Below are 22,822 nucleotides of genomic sequence, written 5' to 3' on the forward strand. Positions count from 1 at the left end.
ATGGGGAATATCATCGATCGTAATTTACAAGCCAACTGGACGTCGTTTTTTTTCGATTATACGGTATAATAATGAATCTAGTCAATTCCTTTCACACTTGCTTACGGATTCAATGAATAATGTAATTTTTAATATTCATTTGTGAAATTGTCATTTCCAAACAAACAAGACGCCGTTTTTTCGATCATACAGTATATATGTATATACACGTTTAAAACATATGGTATTACATTATTTTTTATTTAATTATACATTATACACACGTTAATAAATAAATAATTGTCTTGATAATCAGTCCACTATGACTGTTAAATACATTTTGCATTATCGACTTAGATATTCTAATATTATAAAGGTGTGACTATAAAATACAAAATTGTATATGCATTACTAAAAAATGAAAGATATATTAGTTTACGTTTTAATAAATATTTTGTACCGTCTAGGTACAAGCTAATATCTGATGCTACGCCATTGGAGAATTTCGCGTGGTGACAACTTGCCTCACTTTCAGCTGCCGTGTTACCTGTCCCCTCTCTTTCCTTGTCTAAGGAAAAGGTTGTTTCCATTTAAAAGCGTCGAATTTGACCCACCCTGTACATTTCGCACTAAACGTGAAAAGAACAATGTTCGACTGCAAAGTCTGCTAGTAAACATTTTCAAGCTTAAAGTATCGGAGTGTCATAATACAATTTATTTAAACCAGAAACTCGTAATACAAAACTAAAGTGTCAAAACGAATGACAAGTCAGGAAATAAATAAATAAATGCGGCAACTTGACATTTTTTTTTATTTAATTTTTCAAGGTCGATTGTACGATAATGTACGATACTTTTTAACGGTTGCAACGATAATTCTCTATCTGACAGCTAACGACACTAGTTAGGGTGCAGCCACACTATCCTAAAACCGGCGTATCGGCGTAACGGCGTAATGACCTTGAATAGATTTCCAGTAATTCTATTGGCTGAAACATTCATCTGTCAGAAATTTTATCTGTCAAAAATTTCAGCCAATAGAATTACTGGAAATCGATTCAAGGTCGTTACGCCGTTACGCCGATACGCCGTTTTTAGGATAGTGTGGCTGCACCCTCAGTCTGGCAACGCGCATTCTGTGCAACTGGCAACTGGCAACTCTGTCAGCATTTTTCTCGGGGATCCCGCCACGACGCGCCCTAACTGCAATTTCCAACTCTTCTGAATTTGTTGTCGGCTGTTTTTAATCTTTCCGTAGTTTTGTGAATATTCGAAAACAAAATCTATCGATACCTTTTATTCTTTTTTTGCTCCAGTCGGTTTGATTAGAACGATACTTTTAGAAATAACCAGTTTATCCTGTTGGTTAGGTTAGATTTAGATTAGTGATTGAATTTGATTAGCAATTAGTACATTGGAGTGCTATAAAAAAATATGGTAAGTTTTTTTTATTATATTGCTATTAAATTTGTTGATATAATATATAGGTACCAATGTAATTAAAGAAAAAGACAGAAACAGCAACATTTTTATTAAGCTTTTTGTAACTCATATTTTTGACTATAGACTTAGATTAGGAATATTATAATACTACAGAAAAACATAATATTAAGGGGCACACATTATTTTATCTTTAATAGTCGGTAAAGGTGTGGATCCGGTGGCTGACCTTGAGGCCCATATTTGCTGCATTTGATCATCGATACTACGCAAGCGCACATCGTCGATGTTGCCAAATTGCAGTTTATTTTGGAATTATTTGCAGTTGAAAATTTTTTTTGAGTGTTAATCAATAATAATACAAATTCTATAATTAATTTTATAATTTCAGATTTATCTGGATATCCAAAACTAAGGTAAGAAAGATAATGAAAATTGTGAAATGAAGGTATTATGAATATATAAAATTGTAATAATAACATTTATTTATATATTTACATCAGAATTAAAAATTATCATTTACGGATTTTATCTTAATGGTTTTAAACTTACTAGAATTATTTTATTTCTTTCAAGTTATTTAATTTCTAGTTATTTACAGGCAACAATAGTTTTGATTATATGTATTGATGTATTGAAGTACTACCATGACGAGTCTTATAGAACAATACACGATAGAGGTAACATTTTACCTATAATGTTACTAATATAATATACCGTATGATCGAATAAAAACGGCGTCAACGATGGCTATGAAATGAAAATCGCTGTCATTTTATATGTAAAATTATATGGGAAATGTCATCGATCGTCATTTCCAAGCCAACTGGACGCCGTTTTTTTTCGATCATACGGTACTTTGATTATAATGTTTGTATCAGAATTTCTTAAAAATATCAAGTTAGTGGATTAATAGCAATTTTAGACATATATTTTATCGAAGAGTGTGTTGATAAGACTAAAATAAGCTTTAAGTTTTATCTTTTTCTCTTTAGAAGGGAGATGGTTTTTGTTTCGTAGAATACATTACAGTATTTAATATCGTCTACTTTGATATTCTTTTCTTAATTTACTGTAATTTCTTGTTTCCTATAATGCCAAATCTTGACAATATGGTGAAGGTTTAGTTTTGATTTTATTAGTTTTATACCTGTGTTTATACAAGACCAAATTAAGACAGTTAGTTTGTGATCTATATTAAGATCTTTCTTATAATATTTGTTATGTCTTAATCTGAATACTATATTATGCTTTGTCTGGAAAATAAATGTTAAAATATCTTAATTTTGCATATCCTATTCCATCCTTCCATTAGGAAAAATATGGTCTGTAAATCATACATGCTAAGAAAATCACATAAATTAGGTGTAAGAATAGAGAAATCTTAAGGTAGCAGAAAAATTAGTGCATAATATACATAAGCAGAATTAAACAAGGTAATTGTTAATGTTGCTGAAGCTGATTCTACAATTTTAATTACGGAGGCTAAAAGGCCTTTTAAGGCCTCCGTAGTTTTGATGGAATGTTAAAAAAAACTATTATGAACATGAAATTGAGCTACAGCATTTAAAAAAACCTGGACACATCCCTCTTTTAATTTCTCGAATTTTTAATAAAGCCCTTTTTAAACGTAGCATAATAATCTAGAGCAATTAGATTAATTATAGAAATCTAGAGTTTTATTTCTATTTAATTTTATTGACTATGAAAATACATAATAAACGTTCACGTGTTGTGCGAAATATTAAAATAATAATATAAATAATATACCGCGTACTATGACTGAAAAAAATAGCGTCAGCGATGACTATGAAATGAAGATCGCTGTCATTTTATATGGGAAATGTCCTCAATCGTCATTTCCCAGCTAACTGGACGCCGTTTTTTCGATTATAAGGTATATATGACAAAAAAACACTGAAAGGCACATATTTGTTTTCTACTGAAAATAATTCCAAAATAACTTGCAAATTGGCAACATCAAAGATGTGCGCATGCGTAGTATCTGTGGCTATATACAGCAAAAACTCGTTTCAAGGTCAGCCACCGGATCCACACCATTACCTAATAGTCTTTTTTATTGGGGTTGTATCGTTGTATGACGAATTTCCTATAAAAAATTATTGGTATTTGGGAATTTGGGCTCGGAGTTACAACTAGGGATGGCCATTTTTCCAAAGCATCGATACTAGTAAAAATCGACATGGCAAATATCCATATACAGGGTGATTCAGAGAGCTCATTACCAGTGTTCCTATCGCTTATTTTTTATTTTTATTTCTGATTTTTTTTATAATATTGTATCTGCGTGTGTTAATAACGTGCATTTTAAAAATATGGTAATTATTGGGAAAACTGGAAATCGTCCGATTTTCACCAAAAAATTGGTATACACCCTATTTTTAGGTCGTAGATTACGATTCAGAAAAACGAAAAAATATTTCAACATCGAATTTTTCTTAATTTCTCATATTTTTAAGGTTTTCTAGCACGTATTTTGTTAGGTATTCAATAAACAATGATGTTTTTGCTATTTTCTGTTACTTTTTTAACCAATTCTATGCATAATAGAGGAAATTTTGCTAAAATAAATTTGTAAACAATCTGAAAATGTTGGGTTATGTGTTTCTGGCATTTAAAGCAACGTTGCCAATGCTAAACCTACATTTAGCGTGTTTTTTCGCTCATTCTGGGATCACGAAAGGCGTTCGCCAAAAGAACGGCTCCTTCCCTTAACTGCTATTTTACCAACGAGATCTGACTATTCATAACCACGAAGTTGCACGAAAGAGTTTTGATTGCATTGGTTACAACTTCCATGTGGAGGGTGTTAATCTTTTGTTGTTATATTATACCAAAAAAAGATTAACCCCCTCCGCAAAGAAGTTGAAACCAATGCAATCAAAACTCTTTCGTGCAACTTTGTGGTTATAAATAGTCTTTATATAACTCCTTTGCGGAGGGGGTTAATTTTTTTTTTCATATAATATAACAACAAAAGATTAACACACCCTCCGCATAGAAGTTGAAACCAATACAATCAAAACTCTTCCGCGTAACTTTATGGATATAGGTACCGGTATGATCGAATAAAAACGGCGTCAGCGATGGCTATGAAATGAAGATCATCGTATATGTAAAATTATATGGGAAATGTCATCGATCGTCATTCCATAGCCATCCCTGACGCCGTTTTTATTCGATCATACGGTAATCACCCGAAAAAGTAGAAGGTATGGCAACGTTGTAAATTTTCAAATTTCTAGATTAGGTCTAGAATATATTTGTCTCTCTCATTACGTAGGAGAGAGAAAGAAGGATATATGAAATGTCAAACTTCCATCTGGTCTCAATTTTCTTTGTTATTTTCTTAAGAAAGGTGTTTTTCAGTAAAATTTTGGACATTTTTCTATCCTCAATCAACTGTGGCTTTTAGATAAACTATAATATAATGAAAATGTAGTGAAATTATTACTATATAGGGCCGAAATAAAGAAAAATTCAATGTTGAAATTATTTTCCGTTTTTCTGAAAAACGGTAAGAGACCGTCAAGAAAAAAGTTCAGATTTGTAATCTGCGACTTCAAAATAGGGTGTAGACCAATTTTGGTGGAAATCGGACGATTTCCAGTTTCCCAATAATTACCAAAAATATTATCATAGAAACACATGGTGATTAAATACATGGTGGCCCATCGAAAACGTTCCGTAAGGCATAACGGCCAGGGTAATTTTTTTTTTTCAGAAAATTCAAAAACACGTCAATTTTGTTTGTGAGGGGGGCAACTTTTGCCCCAAAATTGATTGCAAAATCTTCAACCCTCTAAGCGGGGGTGTCATCCCCCAATTTTTTTCAAATGGGAAGGGGGTCAAGTGGTACCGCAATGAAAAGAACTTTCTATTCTCTATATTTTCCCATTTCGTTTTTGAAAATCGGTCGAGTCATTGAGAAAATATGAAGGATTGAAATTTGAAAAGTTTATTTAAACATTTATCAGAGTAAATGATAAGGATAAATTCTTTGGACCATTTTGCTGTTTTTTCTTGTTATTTCTAGATGTTTACACATTTTTTCACTTGCCACAAGGTTGAACGATCAGATGCGGTAGTTGCTAGATAGCTGTTCTGTGATTTGTGCGTTGAAGTTCTTGTCAATATCGTTAAACTTTTTAGCAATTATGGTGTACTCACTTGCATAAAAAGTGGAAATAATCGAACTTTATTTTAAAAATAATGAATGTATCGGGTTGCGCAGATATTTAATGAGGGCCATCCTGACAAACACCTTTATGGCAAAATTGGTCGCTAGTTAGTAGCAAAATTTTGCGAAACTGGTTCCGTTATGAATAAAAAGAGGCAGAGGGAAATTCCTGTAGTAAATGAAGCTATGGAGGTATTCATATTGGGCCAAGTTGCCGTGGATAGTACGCTGAGTACAATTAGCCAATGAGACCGGCGTGAATCGTACAAGTGTCCAAAGGAAAAAAACACAAGTTCCACCCTTACAAAATTCAGTTGGTACAAGAACTCAACGAAGACGATTTTGACTGTCGCTTGCAATTTTGTGAAACTATGAATGAACGAGTGGCGAATGATAATAATTTCCTATTTAATGTGTGTTTTTCGGATGAGTGTACTTTCTTTTTGAACGGTGTAGTTAATCGGCACAACTGTCGGTACTGGGCCAAGGACAACCCCAGGGTTTTTCACGAGGTGCACACACAAAACCCTCAGAAATTGAACGTGTGGGCTGGCATTTTTGGAAATTCTATTGTGGGTCAGTTTAACGATATGGAGAAGAACTTCAACGTACAAGTCACAGAACAGCTATCTAGCAACTACCGCACCTGATCGTTCAACCTTGCGGCAAGTAAAAAAAAATGCGTAACCATCTAGAAATAATAAGAAAAAACAACAAATTGGTCGAAGGAATTTATCCTTATCATTTACTCTGATAAATGTTTAAATAAACTTTTTAAATTTCAATCCTTCATATTTTCTCAATGACTCAACCGATTTTCAAAAACGAAGCGCGGAAATATAGAGAATAGAAAGCTCTTTTCATTGCGATGCCACTTGACCCCCCTATCCATTTGAAAAAAATTGGGGAATGACACCCCCGCTTAGAGGGTTGAAGATTTTGCAATCATTTTTGGGGCAAAAGTTGTCACCCTCACAAACAAAATTGACGTGTTTTTGGATTTTTTGAAAAAAGGAATACTCTGGCCGTTATGCCTTGCGGAACGTTTTCGATGGGCCACCCTGTATATATTTTTCAGTCAAAATTAGGCACGATATTTTACAGCTATTTCAAATGGCACAGTACGTTTTGTTATAAATTGACACAGCCATTATACATATGGTTCATATCAAATAAACTTTTAGTCACGTGATTGATTTGGTTAACCGGCACAGCGTTGCCCACTTTTACATATTTTCTTTTAATCAAAATATTTTAGGAAACAAAAATAAATTAATTATAAATATATAAACAGTTTTTACATCAACAAAACTTGCCTTCTTAACAGCACTTAAGGGACATAAAGGGCCATTACTACCGGTTTCCAGTTCAAAATATTCTAATAAAGTTGCGATGAGATTTTTACGGCTATTAAGCTATCTTGTACATTTCGCACTAAAGGTGGTTCTAAAAAGAACAATGTTCGACTGTAAGGTCTACTAGTAAACATTTTTAAGCTTAAAGTATCACAACACTATTTATTTAAACCAAAAATTCGTAATACAAAACTAAAGTGTCAAAAGGAATGACAATGTCAGGAAATAAATAAATAAATGCGGCAACTTGACATTTTTTACAGCAGAGATAACTGGCGGTAATTTAGCCAGTTCGTTTTTTAGTTACCCAAGTAACAAAATTCCGACTTCCGACTAGTTCTGACTATGCGCAACGTTGAAATTGGTACTTTTCTCTGCCCTATACATACACAAACTTCAAATTACGTAGCCAAAACGTCGCTACGACGTTGCTCTTAAACAGTTGTATATTTTGACCTTTAACAACGTTGGTAAACGTTGTAGGGCACAACGTTGTTAGAAGTGGGGTTTTAAAGCATTGTCATTACGTCGCCAGAAGGTATGTTTATTGTACTACAGAATAACAAACGTGGTACAACGTTGTGCAACGTACTTTTAAATTACGAGTGAAAGTACATACTAACTACAACGTAATACAACGTTTTATTTAACGACCCCAAGCAACTTCAAAATTATAACTAATTACTACGTTGGATTACGGCGACGATGCCGATTTTTGTTGTGGAAGCGGAACTATCTACACCTAACCCCAAAAAAATCTGTACTGTACTGTCACAGAGCAATTGGTTAGGTATTTTTTTCTGTGGTACTTACTGTGTAAAGCGAAAAGAAGATGTATAGGAAAAAAGTATATAAATGCTCTACAACTTTTTATAGAAAAAGGAAAAAGCATTTAGAAGAAAGTCAGCGAGCAAGTCAGTGTCCGAAAAATGAAGTGGAAATAACGAGTTTAGGTGCGTCATCCCCATCCTCGCAATGTGCTACAAGTGGTAGCTTATCATCAATGGATACTATAGAAATAAATAACAGTACACCTGAAGCCCATACAACAGAGGAGTACTGTGAGAATAATGATCCTCCAGAAGAGCAGTTAACTGAAATTCATCCTGTGATGTAATATGTATATAAATTAAAGTAAGCCTGACAATATTGTATCTATATTTGTTTATGGGCGGGAGCATTCCATGTTTTTTGTGACATGTATATATCTCTCGCAATAGTAGTTATTATTATAGTATTAAACGAGGTTTTGAAAAGTTTAGTATTTTATTTCGATAATATTTTAAAGCAAATTCCCTAAAATATTACACATCCTGACGTCCTTTCGACCAAAAGATAAAAACATTTTTAAGTCAGCGGAGTGTACAAAATAATATATCCCATTCAGCTGTAAACTAGCTTTTAAAAGGATTATCATCTTGTGCAACAATACTTCCTGTACGGCTTTTTTAACAATAAATAAATAGAAATACTGATCTAATGTCAGCGATCTTATTAACGAGTATGTGACCACCACTACCAAAGGATGACCCAGCTTTCTTCTTTATTTTATTTTTCTTTGGTAAAAAAGAGCACTGTAAGAAGGAATTTTGTTATTTACCTCCTAGATGTCGGTAGGGTTCAGAGGTCCTATTTCGTCAAAGCAGGTGTCAATTTCTGAACCAAAGGTTGGCATAGGTGAGCCCACGGGGGTGTCACTTGTATGGGAAAACAGGCAACAGTCAGATTTAAACGTGCCAGGACCAACGACAAAGAAAGCAACATCTGCCAGGCATTGGCTTTCTTTGTCACTCACATTGCTTAAATCATGATACCGCGGCCATTTTGTCAACAAAGAAGCTGGCCGGGCTGTCCTGGCAAGTGATTTAAAACAATTTTGCTTTTTACAATATTAAATTACCATTTGGATGTATTTAATGCGATTATTCAATTAACTGGTAAGTCAGAAATTACACACAAATACTTTATTCGTAAATACAACTAAGATGTAAACGTAGTTTTGTATTTTTAGATTTCAACTTTTGCAAAGACCCGCCGATAGAACTTGCCTGGCAGCGTACCTGTTTAACTAAACGTATTATTTCCTGATAATAATATCAAAACACGTAAGTACCTCTATAATTTATGATGACAAATGATTTTGATTATGTTTTATGTTATTTAAATACTTTCTAACCTCAAATAATAGTAAGATCCTTGTTTATATCGCACAGCCCGTTCAAAACTGTATTGTCTTCAAAAAATGTTTACAAAACAAACAATTATTACAAAAACAATGTCCTTTTAATCTGATTTATACCTCAGAAGGATGCCAGTAAAATTTTATTAAATCAACATTATATTATTTGGCCATTAATATCCAAAAAGGAGCATATTGCCTTAACTTAAATTTTCTTTTACTTCTCTTAACAATGTTCTCTATATTCTCTATTTTGAGTTAGTAAACTTTTGAACGGGATGTGCGATATATAAAATACATAATATATCCAAGGGTATGATCTGATAAAAGTATTTTTTGATGCATTTTTTGGTTGTTTATGCACGTTGGCTTGGTTTATGTTTTATTCAGCTTATATTTATTTGGTGTAACAGTTTTTTTTTGCCTTTGGAATGGCATGCATTGAGGCTAGATAGTGTTTCATTAGATCATTAAAGGAATTTAAATTAGCATATATTTTTTGTCATATTAGTGTGTTATCATGATACAGGTAGTTGTATCATAGTGCCTTATGCATGTTATTTACCTATTATATGCTTATGTAATGTATTATCAGTAAATAGATGATAACATACTACTAAAATGTCTTTTTAATAGTATGTTTATCTTTCCAATTCACTAGTTATTTGCAAAATGTATTTTGAACTAATTTAAGTCATTATTGATCATCTTTCTTTTTCAGGTTCCGGGATATTCTTTTTCATTGTTAAAAAAATATATATATTTCAATATTATTGTAATATAAATCGCAGCTCTAAAAAGTATATGATATTGTTTACTAATGTGTAATTTATTTACTATGAATTTTCTCTGAAAATAATAAGTCTTTAATAATATCATTGATTTGCTGTGTAAAGTTAATAGACATATTTTTTAATACATTAAATTATATTAAAGTAATAAAAAATATGTTTATTAACTGTAAACAGTAAGTCAGTGATACTTATAAAAATATTTTATTTTTAAATTTCCCCTCTTTTAAGCCCCGCCCCTCCAATTCCCCTCAATTTAGCTAGTACTGCCAGGCGACACCAGGTGGCGTCTGTTTCCATTTTTTAACACGAAGTTAGCATTTCTTTAATGTACCTATTCTCTGGGTGAGCCAAACAGTGCCTTCTATTAAAAGATCAGCCTACGGGCGGACTTTTGTTTACTTCATCAGCTGTACATACTTAGATATTGGGTTAGATTCCGTTTCATATTTTGTCGGTTGATTTTTGGTTTTAACTCTTTGATTTTTGGTATTATTTATTATTGTAGTGCAAAAAACTAATTATTTTGGTGTTGAAGTGACATAAACTACTACCAGATATATGGTCACTCTCGGTTTCGCATAAAAAAAATAGAAATTTTAAAAATTACACGTTGTGTAAGTGATTTAACCTAAAAGTGCCCATACATTTTTTACTTATCGTGATTTTTGTGTGTGTTTTTAAGACTCTAACAATTCATCAATAAAGCTTAAGTGGAGTGTGTTTTTGGTGCTATGCCTCATCTTTGTTGTGTTCCTGGTGGAAAGGATAGTTACTAAGGATAGTTATTATACTAGGCAGCCTAAAGTGTCCGGAAGAGCAAGAAAAGTGGGTACGAGTTATAAATCAAGAGAATTTTATTGAAAATATCTTTAATAAATTAAAAATAATATTCTCCCATGATGGTATTAATGAAAACTGGACAATTATGTTTATTTTATTCATATTGTGGAATCTCCACTCCAAGTGTTGCTGGTTCAGCTTCGATAGATTCAAACACGTAAGTAGGTATTATGATCTAGGGAAAAATAAAGAATATGTGTATTAGATATCATGAAAAAGATTATTATTTTGAGTTCAAATTTTAAAAAAGATTTTTGTAAACACAAGACTGATACAGTTTAAAAGAAGAATGTGTTTTTGTTTGATAATATATAATGTATGTTAAGCATAACATATATTTGTTCAGTAATTTTTAATGAATAGTATTGATTATTTATAATACCAAATTAATATCAAATATTTAAGTGATGGCTGAATACAATATGAATAAAATAACAATAAAATTGGTATATTTGCATAATACAAAATTAAGTTTTAAGAATAAATGTGTTACTAAAAATACTAAGAAATTCATATTTCTTTGTTTTAATTGGTCTAATGTTATTTACATTTTACGTAAGAATTATACCGTATCATCGAAAAAAATCGGCGTCTAGTTGGCTTGGAAATGAACATCGATGACATTCACTAAATAACTGTACACATAAAATAATTAACTAGAATTTTACAATCTTGGAAAATTTGATATTCTTGAACCTTGATTCTAAATATTCTAAATTTTTTGATTTTCTTGGAATTTAGGTTCGGGAAAACGCTGATTGATTTTTTCATTTGGTTTTTCAGTATTTTATTTGGTTTAAAAAACGGTTCGGCTAACATTATAGCCTCCATCAGTGTTGTGTCATATGAAAAAAATAGTGTCGAATATAATCCAAAAAATTGCATATAAAATATTCACACCACGCACATAATGTTTACTGCGTACTCCATAGTCAATGTAGATAATTTTAGTGTTAAGAATAATAATTTTAAAAAATATGTGGTCATCTTTTGATAAGTTTATATTAGTTTATTAATTGCAGTAAACATTATGAGGTGTGAATTATATTGTATATGTAATTTTTTGGATTATATTCGACACTATTTTTCTCATACGACACAACACTGTGAAGGCTATAGTTAGCCGAAACGTTTTTTTTAAACCAAATAAAAATAATGAAAACCCAAATGAAAACTTAATCAGCGTTTTTCCCGAACCTAAAAATCCCAAGAAAATCAAAAATTTTAGAATAATTTAACATATAAAATGCCAGCGATCTTCATTTCATAGCCATCGCTGACGCCTTTTTAGATAATATTGTATTATTTGTAAATATAATTTTTCGAACATTGATACTTGCAAAATATACATATAAATTTTGTGAATGCAAATAATAATACATCACTATTAGTAGATATTAAATGTTTTTGTTAAATTAGATCGATTTTCAAACCCCAAAATTTAAAATATATTTACATTTTACCCATTATCTTATGTACCTATACATTATTTGTACATTGTAAAACATTTGCTGCATTTGTATGGTTCATAGTTTATTTGCCAAAGTATTTATTACTATAAATAGGTATATATGTTGTAGTTATTAACTGTATATTATGTATATTTCATTTAAACTATATCATTTTTAAAATACAAACCAAAAATCTGAGGAATAATTATGTTTTCCATGTATTCTACAACATATTTATTAATCCGTTATATCTAACTAGCGTGACGTCATAAATCTCGCCCGTAGGCTGATCTTTTAATAGAAGGCACTGAGCCAAAGTCGGTTACCGCACCTTATGCACTATATTGGTATTTTAAAGGTTGCCTTAGGCAACTCCGCCATTTTAATACGATTTATCTTTTCGTGCGTTGTGGACGAATCGAATAAAATATCAGAAACCACAAAATACTGCGAATTTCGTTAAAAAACTGTATCTGTTAGGGTTGTAAGCTAATTTTCCTGATAGATTTCGTATATTTGTCTCAAACTTAAACAAAAAAAAAGTTAGGTTAACCACGTAAACTATAATTTTAAAATTAAAACTAGGAAATAAATAAGGGGTTTTGCCATATTTCGAAGTATCATGGTCACTTTCAACAGTAAACTAATCTTCGTTGATGAATTTCAATTGCCGACATCTAAAAACTTTGCAGATTTGTCGAACTTAAATTCACCTAGTTATTTCTTAATGGAGCATAATATATTCCATTTCTAATTCATACATTATTCATTTTGGTTTCCCCATGGTTGAATATAGTAATATTTGACGACGAATATTTTTAACTCTAACCCCAAAATATCGCGAATCGGCATGAAAAACAACTTTTAGCACACGACGTACTACGTCGCCTCAAACAACGTCGCCAACGTTGGAGACGTTGCAGCGACCCTAAAAACATCCACCATTTTGGTGCAAATATCAGTCGCTTAGACGTCGCTTCGACGTTGTCCGGCAACGTTGGGTTGCTCCTGGCGACGTTGTGATTACGTTGAACAACGTAATTTTGCTACTTGGGATATGCAATAACAAAAAAATTAAATCGGAGTATTGTATATGTAATTTTAATAAGGTACATCATATTGATACCTATATAATATTATACAATTTTAATTATTAATTATTTTTTTTTTATTTTTTATTAATTTTTTTTTTATTTTAATTTTGATTTTGTCTTTATTATTTTTATAATACTTAATATTTTTTATTTTATTTTTTTTTAATACTTATTTACTTTTATACATTAATATGTAACTTTAATAGGCTACTGAAGCACCGGTCATAGGGATCGATTTGGGCACATCATTCTCATCAGCTGCTGTGTATCAAAATGGAAAAGTCGAAGTTATACCGACCAAGGAAGGACATAAACTAGTCTCGTCGCATGTATTTTACCATCCAAAGAATCTGGAAGTGTCAGTTGGAACTACAGCTGACCACCTGGGAATAGAATATATTAATAATTTTATATACGGTATGTAGTAATATACACAATGGGTGGTATTAATAAAAATAAGTATTTACTTATAAGTACTTACTTATAAGTATCATCATCAGCATTAAGTAAATACTGAAATGTATATTAAAAAATAGACGCTGATACTAAGAAGTATTTACTGATTATTCTTAAGTATTTTCTTATTTACTCGAAATTTGATTAAAAGAAAAACATACAAGAAACGCACGTCAACACTTTTTTAAACCAGTTTACACTTGAGATGTATACAAACCTCAAAATATTTACTTTTCTACATTTATTTATCGACGACCATCGTGTCGTTCGTTTCGTCCGAAAGTGAGTGCATTGCAATGAGAGTGTTTCAAAAAGTAAAGAGTCGGATGTAACATTTGTGGCCAAATATGCGAGGGATAACCCTATTATTTTAAATAAAGGGAAAACTCCGGCAATAAATAAAAAAAAACGACGTCTTAGACACGCTTAAACAACATTATGAGAGTAAGTTATCATGTCTTATTATAAAATGTTGTAATCTAACTATGAAAGCTTTGTAGATAATTTTGGAAAACCAACAAACTCCAAAAAATTATTAAAAAAAATTAATAACCTGAAGGCGGTAGTAAAAAAAAACTGATGCCAACATAACTGGCAATAAAAAGAAAAAGCTAAGTGCAGCAGAACAACTCATGTACACGGCACTACAGGGGGATCAAGAGGAGTGCAATCCTGTTCTTTTCAAAATACCTGGTAAAATAATTATATTTTTATTACATACAAAGTAGTGTAATATTTCGTTTCAGGACATGTTGCAGTCGGAATCCCTTCTGATGAACAAAAAGAAAAACAATCCGATGAAGTGGCAGGTCCGTCAGTCGCTTCAACTTCAACACTGCCACCACCGTTACCTGCACGTCCAAAGCGACAAAAAATTGTAGAACAATACGAAACGGAGGAAACACGTACGTTAAGCACCACGGAACTACAAAGATTGGTGCTTTTGAAGCAACTGCATGTTCTAAATCTCAAAAAGGCAAAACTGGAGAAAGAATTAAATAAAGATCATGTTCTAAGAGAAGGAGAGAAAACGTATACTATGTTGTAATAATTAGATATATGTATTTTCAATTTAATAAAAATTATGTTAGTTATTTTAATTGGCGTAAATAATTGTGGCTAAACGGTTGCGTATGACTTGACCTTCCCTTCGAAGTTCAAGTCGTCCAACAGGTGCCTCATCTTCGATGTTGTCATCGTCTAAAGGTAAGCCTTCTTCAATTTCAAACACTTCTTCATCTTTTAAATACTTTCCAATATTATGAAGAACACAACATGCTATCATAATGGATGGCACTTTTCTTAATGGCAGTCTAATTGTATTTTGTAATAAAGGGAATCGTTGCTTTAACTGTCCGAAGCATCTTTCGATAATTACACGTTCATTTTTCAAAAGGTTGTTATATGCCACTTCTTCTGCAGTTCTTGGTTCTCTAAATGGGATCATTAAACATTTTTCAATATCATATCCCTGATCTCCTAACAATACTGCATTGTCAAATGTTCTGAATACATCACAAATGTGACTGTTCCTCCAAATCCTGCTATCATGAACAGAACCAGGCCATTCTGCAATAACACTTGTAAATAACTCATCAGCGTTGCATGTTGCTTGTACATTTATTGCAGGAAATTGTTTGCGACAAATGTATTCGTTACCATGATGATTTTCGCCAACTTTTTTAATTCGTATCAACGTACAATCAATTGCACCTATAGCAGTTGGAAAGCGAAATTTTGCTCGCCATTTATCTTTTTCCTGTTGTATCGCTTCATAGTCCTACGATTTCAAAGGTAATTCATTAAATAGATAACAAAAAAGTACAACCATACATGAGGAAACTTTATCCAAATATGAGATTTTTCAATAATTTTTTGGCTCACAAGATGTACCACATTTGATACCGTTGGTTGACTTACACCAATATCTTCTGCTACACCAATCTGGAAGCCTAAAGCCAGATATAACAAAAAGTTAAATAAATGACATATATATTTTAATATTTGCCAGTGTACTAATGAATATTTGCCAGTGTACTAATGTACTAATCTTGATCACGAGGATCTTCTCTTCTGTTTTTATAAACTTTTGCAGCTCCTTGCACGACAAACATTTTATAAACAAATAGGAATACACCTTCAGCAAGCACTATCAGCATACTAAGAAACAGACTTAAAAATGTATAAGAACATACTTAATTTAATAAGTATAACCTATCGTTTATTAATATAGACTTAAGTAGCAACTGGTTAGCATAAGTACAAACTTATACTCTATCAGTACATACTTTAAGTATCAGTTTGTACTTAAACTTTATTAATATACTTTTGTAGCGTTTTTTAAAACCACTACCACTGCGAACGGCAGCTTTTCATCGGAGAGCAGTCGTGGATAAGGTATTTCACTGGAAAGAAAACTAATTAAGAACAATAAACAAAAAAATAGATATTGGGCGCCAGACATGTACAGAGAAACAAAACACAGTTGTATAATACTTAAAACTAATGACTATATTTATTCATGATGAATTCTGATGGTAAATAGCATTGTACAATTTTAATAATTATTATAGTGGTTATTTGTTGAGTAAAACTATGTATGTAAATAATATTAAATATGTTCTATGAAAAAATACAATGCGTGTAACGTTATAGAAAATATAAGAAAAGTAGCATTACTTTATTTAAATTGTTAAATTTTATGCGGTGTTAAATCTGATGTGTTGCAACCTGTAGATTCTAGAATCTATGTCTCGTTATTCATTTGTTAATATAGCGCAATAATAATATCTATAGAAAGTAATACTATTACAAGGCGTAATATAATGAAACCTAAAATCTAAATCACATTGTAACTACTGAATCGACATAAATGTTCTTAATAATCTAACCACTAAATATAGTCTGTACGATATTATTTAAAATGTACGTTACTGTTTAAGACTGAACATATAGAAAATCTAAAACATAAAAACTAGAACGTAAATCTACACTTAGCTGTTCTTTATGTAATCTTGCTTCAAACAGTAGCAGCGTGAGGTGGTCTCGCATCTCTGTACTGTCTGTCGGCGATCCTGTTGGTCAAAACAACAAAAGGGGCGTCCTCAACCTGACACCATGAATCCTTACAGCCGTAGCTACTGACTAGGCTTAGAAATGGGAGTGAAGCAGCATGGGACTCAAGCTACATCCACGCTGTGGCACTTAGATGTAAGAAAAAATCGTTCTTAGTGGGGACACTCGTCCACAGGACATCTTGGACACAGTCCGTAACTTGGAAATAGTCCGTACCTTGGACACAGTCCGTACCTTGGACACAGTCCGTACCTTGGACACAGTCCGTACCTTGGACACAGTCCGTATCTTGGAAATAGTCCGTACCTTGGACACAGTCCGTATCTTGGACGCAGTCCGTACCTTGGATCCTAAAAATATGAAACTCTTGTTTAAAACCAAACAAGGTCTAATAAACAAAATAAACCTACCTCGAAATACTTCCGAGGGCTCAATAAATAATAAACATGTCCTTTCTTCCATGTGACATTCTGGAGGACAAAAGAAAGGGGACGCCAACGTGCCAGCAAAACACAAATACAAGTTGGGACATCCGTAACTCTACCCTAAAAATATTCAATAATAATATCGAATCTATAAAAGGTAATAACTCATCTTTACCTGTAGCCTCGAAATAGCAGCTGATTCAGATTATACAGCAAGATTTAAATAATCACTATTTCTAAAAGCTGGGATACAACAGAGCGTCAAAACAAAGTGAGGTTAAGCACGGAGAGCTGACAGAAGCGATGTTGACAGCGCGCGCCTCCACGGAATAGTAACAGGGTTGTGTCGAACGATAACAGGGTTGGCGACTAGAGAACGTAAAAATTACGCGTCAAATAAACTATCCGGCCTGAACGAGAGGGAATCCGGTGATGATAGGCCAGACATCATATACTATATATAAAAAAAGACATGTAACGAACTAAAAACGTTACACTTTTCAGTATTAACTTATGAAACCGTAAGTATTAAGTATCTATTGATTTTTATTAATACCACCCAATATCTTAGCAGTGGCGTGTGGCGTGTTGTGGGATTTATTATTATCCGACCATACCAATAGGTATGGTAGGCTATTAAGATCGGCAAAAAAAAGTTTTTTAATTTCACTCAAAATGAGTTATTTGGGTCATAAATGACCTAAATACAAAATATTTTCATGGTGTCTGTCTGTCTGTTTGTCCGTCTGTCTGTCTGTCCGTCTGTAACACGATAACTCAAAAACCGCTAAACCGATTTTAACCAAATTTGGCACAAAAATACTGTGGCACCCGAGAATCTGGCCATTATTTTTTGGGGGGGTGGGGGGTTGGTAAGGGGGTATGGGAGGGGGTTAAAAATTTAAAAAAATCGTAACTCCAAAATTACAGTAGCTAGCGAAACGCGGTTTTCAATTTAATTAGGAATTATATTTGCAACAAAATTTGTAATAACATTAAAATCAGTCAAAGTCGCAGTTTTTGAGATAAAAAAAGAATTGGAAAAATTCCTATGAAACTAAAAGAACTGACTACCAACTTTTTTATTAACATATTTTAGTATGGGCGGCTATACGTGCCTCCCGGCGCCAATTTTTTTTTCTATATCTAAGCGTAATGTTTTAACACTTCAAACTCTCTTAAACGTCTTATAACTCTTTCAATATGGATTCTTAGACTTAGTCTTTTGATATAGCCTCTACGATGCCTTGCATCTTGAATAATACTTTGACTTGCAGGTTGGGGATAAGTCTGTTTTCTATCTTGGTGACATGCAAACATTTATGGGGAACTACATCTTTTTCATTTGTTTTTGAACATACACCATTTTCCATTCCATATAATTTGCCATATTTTGCGCCATCTAGAAAAAAAGTACTATTTATTAACTCCATAAAAATAAAAGTGAGGTTAGTTCAACACTTATTACCAATGACTAAAGAATTCAAGGATAAATAACACCCGAGAGCAAATTGTTACCATGGCACCAAACAGTGCTGTGGCACATATTTTTCTTAACTTAGCTGTTGAAGAGATATTTATATTTTTTGATAGTTGTTTTGACTACGCCTATGGTGTATACGGTGGTATCATACTAATTAATTACGAAAAAAACATATTAAAATGTTAACAAAAGGTACAATGTTAACAAAAGGTTAGTATCGACGTATAGCGCACATCAAGTACATATAATATCAGAAAAATGATTATTGAATTCAATAAGGAAACTAAGAAAACGCTAAAAAGGTGAAGAGGACTGTTTATTTACCTATGAAACGTAACTCCTGGCTCTTTTTCTATCGCTGAGGCTTTTACACTTGAAAGCTGAACAAATAATCGCGATTGTAATAAAATTAATACAAAGTTCACTATACACAAACTATTAAAAATCGCTAAAATTGTCGCTGATGACCAGCTGATGACTCATTTGTCGCCATCAAAAAAACGTCTAATGTCACATATTCTGCTGCAGCCCGTATATGGGCATTACATGTTTTTATATTCTTTAGTGATTATTTATTCCTTATTTTCCTGTTTTATATTTGTACTAGCTTGTACCCGCGACTTCGTTCGCGCCGAATTAATCATTTGTAATGGTGATGATAAAGCAAAGCAAGAATTTCCATTAACATACAAACTGGATAAAATTTTCTCACATTTATGTCAGCATGAGAAAAAACAATATGGCGATATTATTATATAACTTGGTAATATTTAAGGGGTAGTTTCATCTCGTTGGAATTTGACTTTCGAAAAATCCGTTTGCCAAAAATAATCTTTTTACGTCAAGCAGTTTAAGCAGAATCGTGGTTAAGAAATTACCCAACTTTTTGGAACACGCTGTATGATTTTTTAAAAAAATTCAAAATATGTAAAAAACAAATAAATCATGCTTGTCCAAGCGTTTTCCCGAAAGACTAACCGTTTTTTAAATAACAAATATTGGAATATTTGATGGGCGTTTTCACCCTCTTGGAATTTGAGATTCGAGAAACCCCTCCTTATCGAACCTCTACACCCTACAGTCAATCCGTTTGCCAAAAATCAGCTTTAAATGTCAAGCAGTTTAAGCAGAATCGTGATTACTCAATTGTAATATTTTATGAAACACCCTGTATAAATTTATAAAAAATCTTAAAATATGTAAAACAACAAAATAAAATATGCGTGTTTAAGAGTTTTTCCGAAAAACTCACCGGTTTTTAAATAAAAAATATTTTAATATTTGAAGGATAGTTTCACCCCCTTAGAATTCGAGTTTCGAAAAATCCTTTCTTATCGAACCTCTACACCCTAAAGTCAATCTGTTTTCCAAAAATCAGCTTTTTACGTCAAGCGCTTTAAGCAGGATCGTGACTAATCAATGACCAGATTTTTCGAAACACCCTGTATACATTTTTAAAAAATCTTAAAATATGTAAAAAAACAAAATAAAATATACATGTTTAAGCGTTTTTTCGGAAACTTGACCGTTTTTTAAATAAAAAATATTGTAATATTTGAGGGGTGGTTTCACCCTCTTGGAACTGGAATTTCGAAAAATCCCTTCTTATCGAACCTCTACACCCTAGAATCAACCTGTATACCAAAAATGAGCTTCTTACGTTGAGTGGTTTGAGCAGGATCGTGATTAATCAGTATGTCAGTCACTTAAGGATTTTATATATTAGTATAGATTTGGAAAAAATCGAAATAAACATGAAACTTCTACACCCTATATTTCCGAAACTAAGCATTTTAGGACATACATTTATACGAACTTTTTTAATTATTTTTATCTGCAGAATATGCTGCCGAAGTTTCCGGAATATAATTCGGACCACCCTGTAGATATGGTTGATTAAATGGCCAAAGCGCGCATAGAAATAAGCATAGCAAACAAACTCGGCGATAATACACTTCTACGCGACTGATTAATTGGTTAAATTAAAGTGGCTTATTTAGCGACCATCAACCTATAAAGGGTTAAATTTAGTACTTTATTTAAATATTGCCACTATCAATCCTAGACTCAATCTCTAGATGCGCCACTGACCACTATTAGTAACATTTTTTTTTATATATTTTCAGATGCCAAGCGGGTTATTGGTCGAAAATTTGATGATGTTTACGTCCAAAAATTGAAAAACCGAAGCGAATACAAGTTCAATATTGTCCGGGGTGAAGACGATAAAGCAGAATACAGACTAAAACATGATGCTTTGACGGTACACAAATCACCGGAACAAGTTAGTTCTGAAATACTCAAGTACCTCCGCGAATCAGCTAGCGAGTACCTTGGAGCTGAAGTTACTGAAGCCGTTATATCCGTCCCAGCTCACTTCAGCAATGCGCAACGAGCAGCAACCAAAGCGGCAGCAGAACTGGCTGGACTGAAAGTACTGAAGCTGATCAGCGAACCTGTAGCAGGGGCCGTCTACTACATGAAAGAGAAGCACGATATCGAAGGTACGCTTTTGGTGTTTGATATGGGAGGTGGAACCTCGGACGTATCCATCATAAAAGCCAGCAAAGAAAAATTCGAGGTGTTGAGTGTAGAAGGAGACACTTTTTTAGGCGGCAGAGACTACGATAACGTATTATTAGATTATTTTATAACAAAAATAACTGAACTATTTGGTCAAAGGTATGTCACTCCAAGGCTTACAAGGAGCTTAAAGGAAAAATGTGTTGTACTCAAAGAAAAACTATCAACACAAAATGAGCATTCTCTAATTTTAGATTGCATTAGAAATGTGAATGATGACTTTCATATATCTTTAACCAGGAATGAATATGACCAGTTAACAAATGCGTTAACTGCTAGAGCTTTAAATCTTGTACAGAAATGTCTCGCTGGAGTAGGACTGTCAAAGGGTGATATAAACGAGGTTATTCTTGTCGGAGGAATGACGAGAATGCCGAAGATTCGCGAAGACCTCCGGATTTTTTTTGGCGATAAAGATCCAAAAACTGACGCGAATCCGGACGAAGCTGTCGCATTGGGAGCTGCGATACAAGCTTCAGTCTTGAAGCATAATTTTAAAGAATTGGAAAAATATATCGTTGCTGAGGTAACGCCTTTATCTTTAGGGATTAAAGTTTCATGGGGTCTGATGTGCGTCGCAATTGAGAAAAATACCCCATTACCGGCAAAGGGATGTTTAAGAATATGCACATTGGGAAATGACCAAAAAAGTATCCAATCCGTAATTTTTGAAGGAGAAAGAAAAAACTGTGCTTTTAATACCCTTTTAGGTGAAATCACTATAGACAATTTGCCCAAAGGAAAAGCTGGTGACGTAGAATTTGAAATAATTTTTTTTCTTAATAACGATGGAATTTTAGAAGTGGAAAAACGCGAGACGAGTACTAATCAAAAGAAGAAATTAACAGTTACATTGGAAAACTATCGCTTGTGTCAAAAGAAAATTTCCGATATCATTGAAGATGCCGAAAAAAATCGCGATGACGATATTTTATTCGAAAAATATAAAGGCACTTATGGAAGAGTTTGGCGTGTTTATGATAATATACTTTATGACATAAAGCAAATATCTTCGGAAACAGATCGAAGTTATGTTGAGAAGAAATGTGGAGAACTAAAGATCAGTTTAAATAATTCCGTTCATACAGAAATCGATAAGTTAATACAAGCTTATAAAAGTTTTCGAATGACCACGGAAGGGATAGTTAACCAGGCGATTCATATAAAATGGCCAAACTTTTCTTAAGTTGCACATCTTTGGTTATTAAAAAAACTATTTTTGTTTATACAGGGTCCGGCAATAGTGCGCATTAGCGTAACTAGCAATTTACCCTGGGGCGGGCCTGGGGGGGCTGAAGTTGAGCACAAGGGGTTCCTAGGGCTTTTGTATTTTTAAAAATGAAAAATAAATTTAAAAAGCACACTTTTTGAATAAAACGTTTACATGAATTTCTCTATCAATAAATTTCATAGACTTGGTTATCAAACCGTGTTCTCCTAGATTACTTAAATACCTACAAATTTTCT

At 32.8% G+C, this 22,822-nt stretch overlaps 1 protein-coding gene and 1 long non-coding RNA gene across 3 annotated transcripts; both read left to right on the forward strand.

The window, feature by feature from the left end:
- The first annotated feature begins 1,161 nt into the window (after nucleotides 1-1,161).
- Nucleotides 1,162-22,620, forward strand: LOC115882820 (heat shock 70 kDa protein-like). Of its 2 annotated transcripts, XM_030901067.1 has the most exons (4): nucleotides 1,162-1,416; nucleotides 13,540-13,750; nucleotides 20,899-22,104; nucleotides 22,156-22,620. In XM_030901067.1, the coding sequence occupies exons 1-4, from the start codon at nucleotides 1,414-1,416 to the stop codon at nucleotides 22,539-22,541; spliced, it is 1,806 nt and encodes a 601-aa protein (XP_030756927.1). In that variant the 5' UTR covers nucleotides 1,162-1,413; the 3' UTR covers nucleotides 22,542-22,620. The 2 variants fall into 2 exon arrangements, with proteins under 2 accessions (XP_030756927.1, XP_030756926.1); XM_030901066.1 differs by having other exon boundaries at nucleotides 20,899-22,620.
- Nucleotides 14,020-14,826, forward strand: LOC115882821. The gene is made up of 3 exons (XR_004050271.1): nucleotides 14,020-14,233; nucleotides 14,290-14,482; nucleotides 14,536-14,826. It is a non-coding gene; the product is annotated as an uncharacterized LOC115882821 (long non-coding RNA).
- Nucleotides 22,621-22,822: the final 202 nt, after the last annotated feature.

The sequence above is a fragment of the Sitophilus oryzae genome, unplaced genomic scaffold (assembly GCF_002938485.1).
Source record: "Sitophilus oryzae breed Bouriz unplaced genomic scaffold, Soryzae_2.0 scaffold_179_pilon_pilon, whole genome shotgun sequence".
NCBI classification, from domain to species: domain Eukaryota; kingdom Metazoa; phylum Arthropoda; class Insecta; order Coleoptera; family Curculionidae; genus Sitophilus; species Sitophilus oryzae.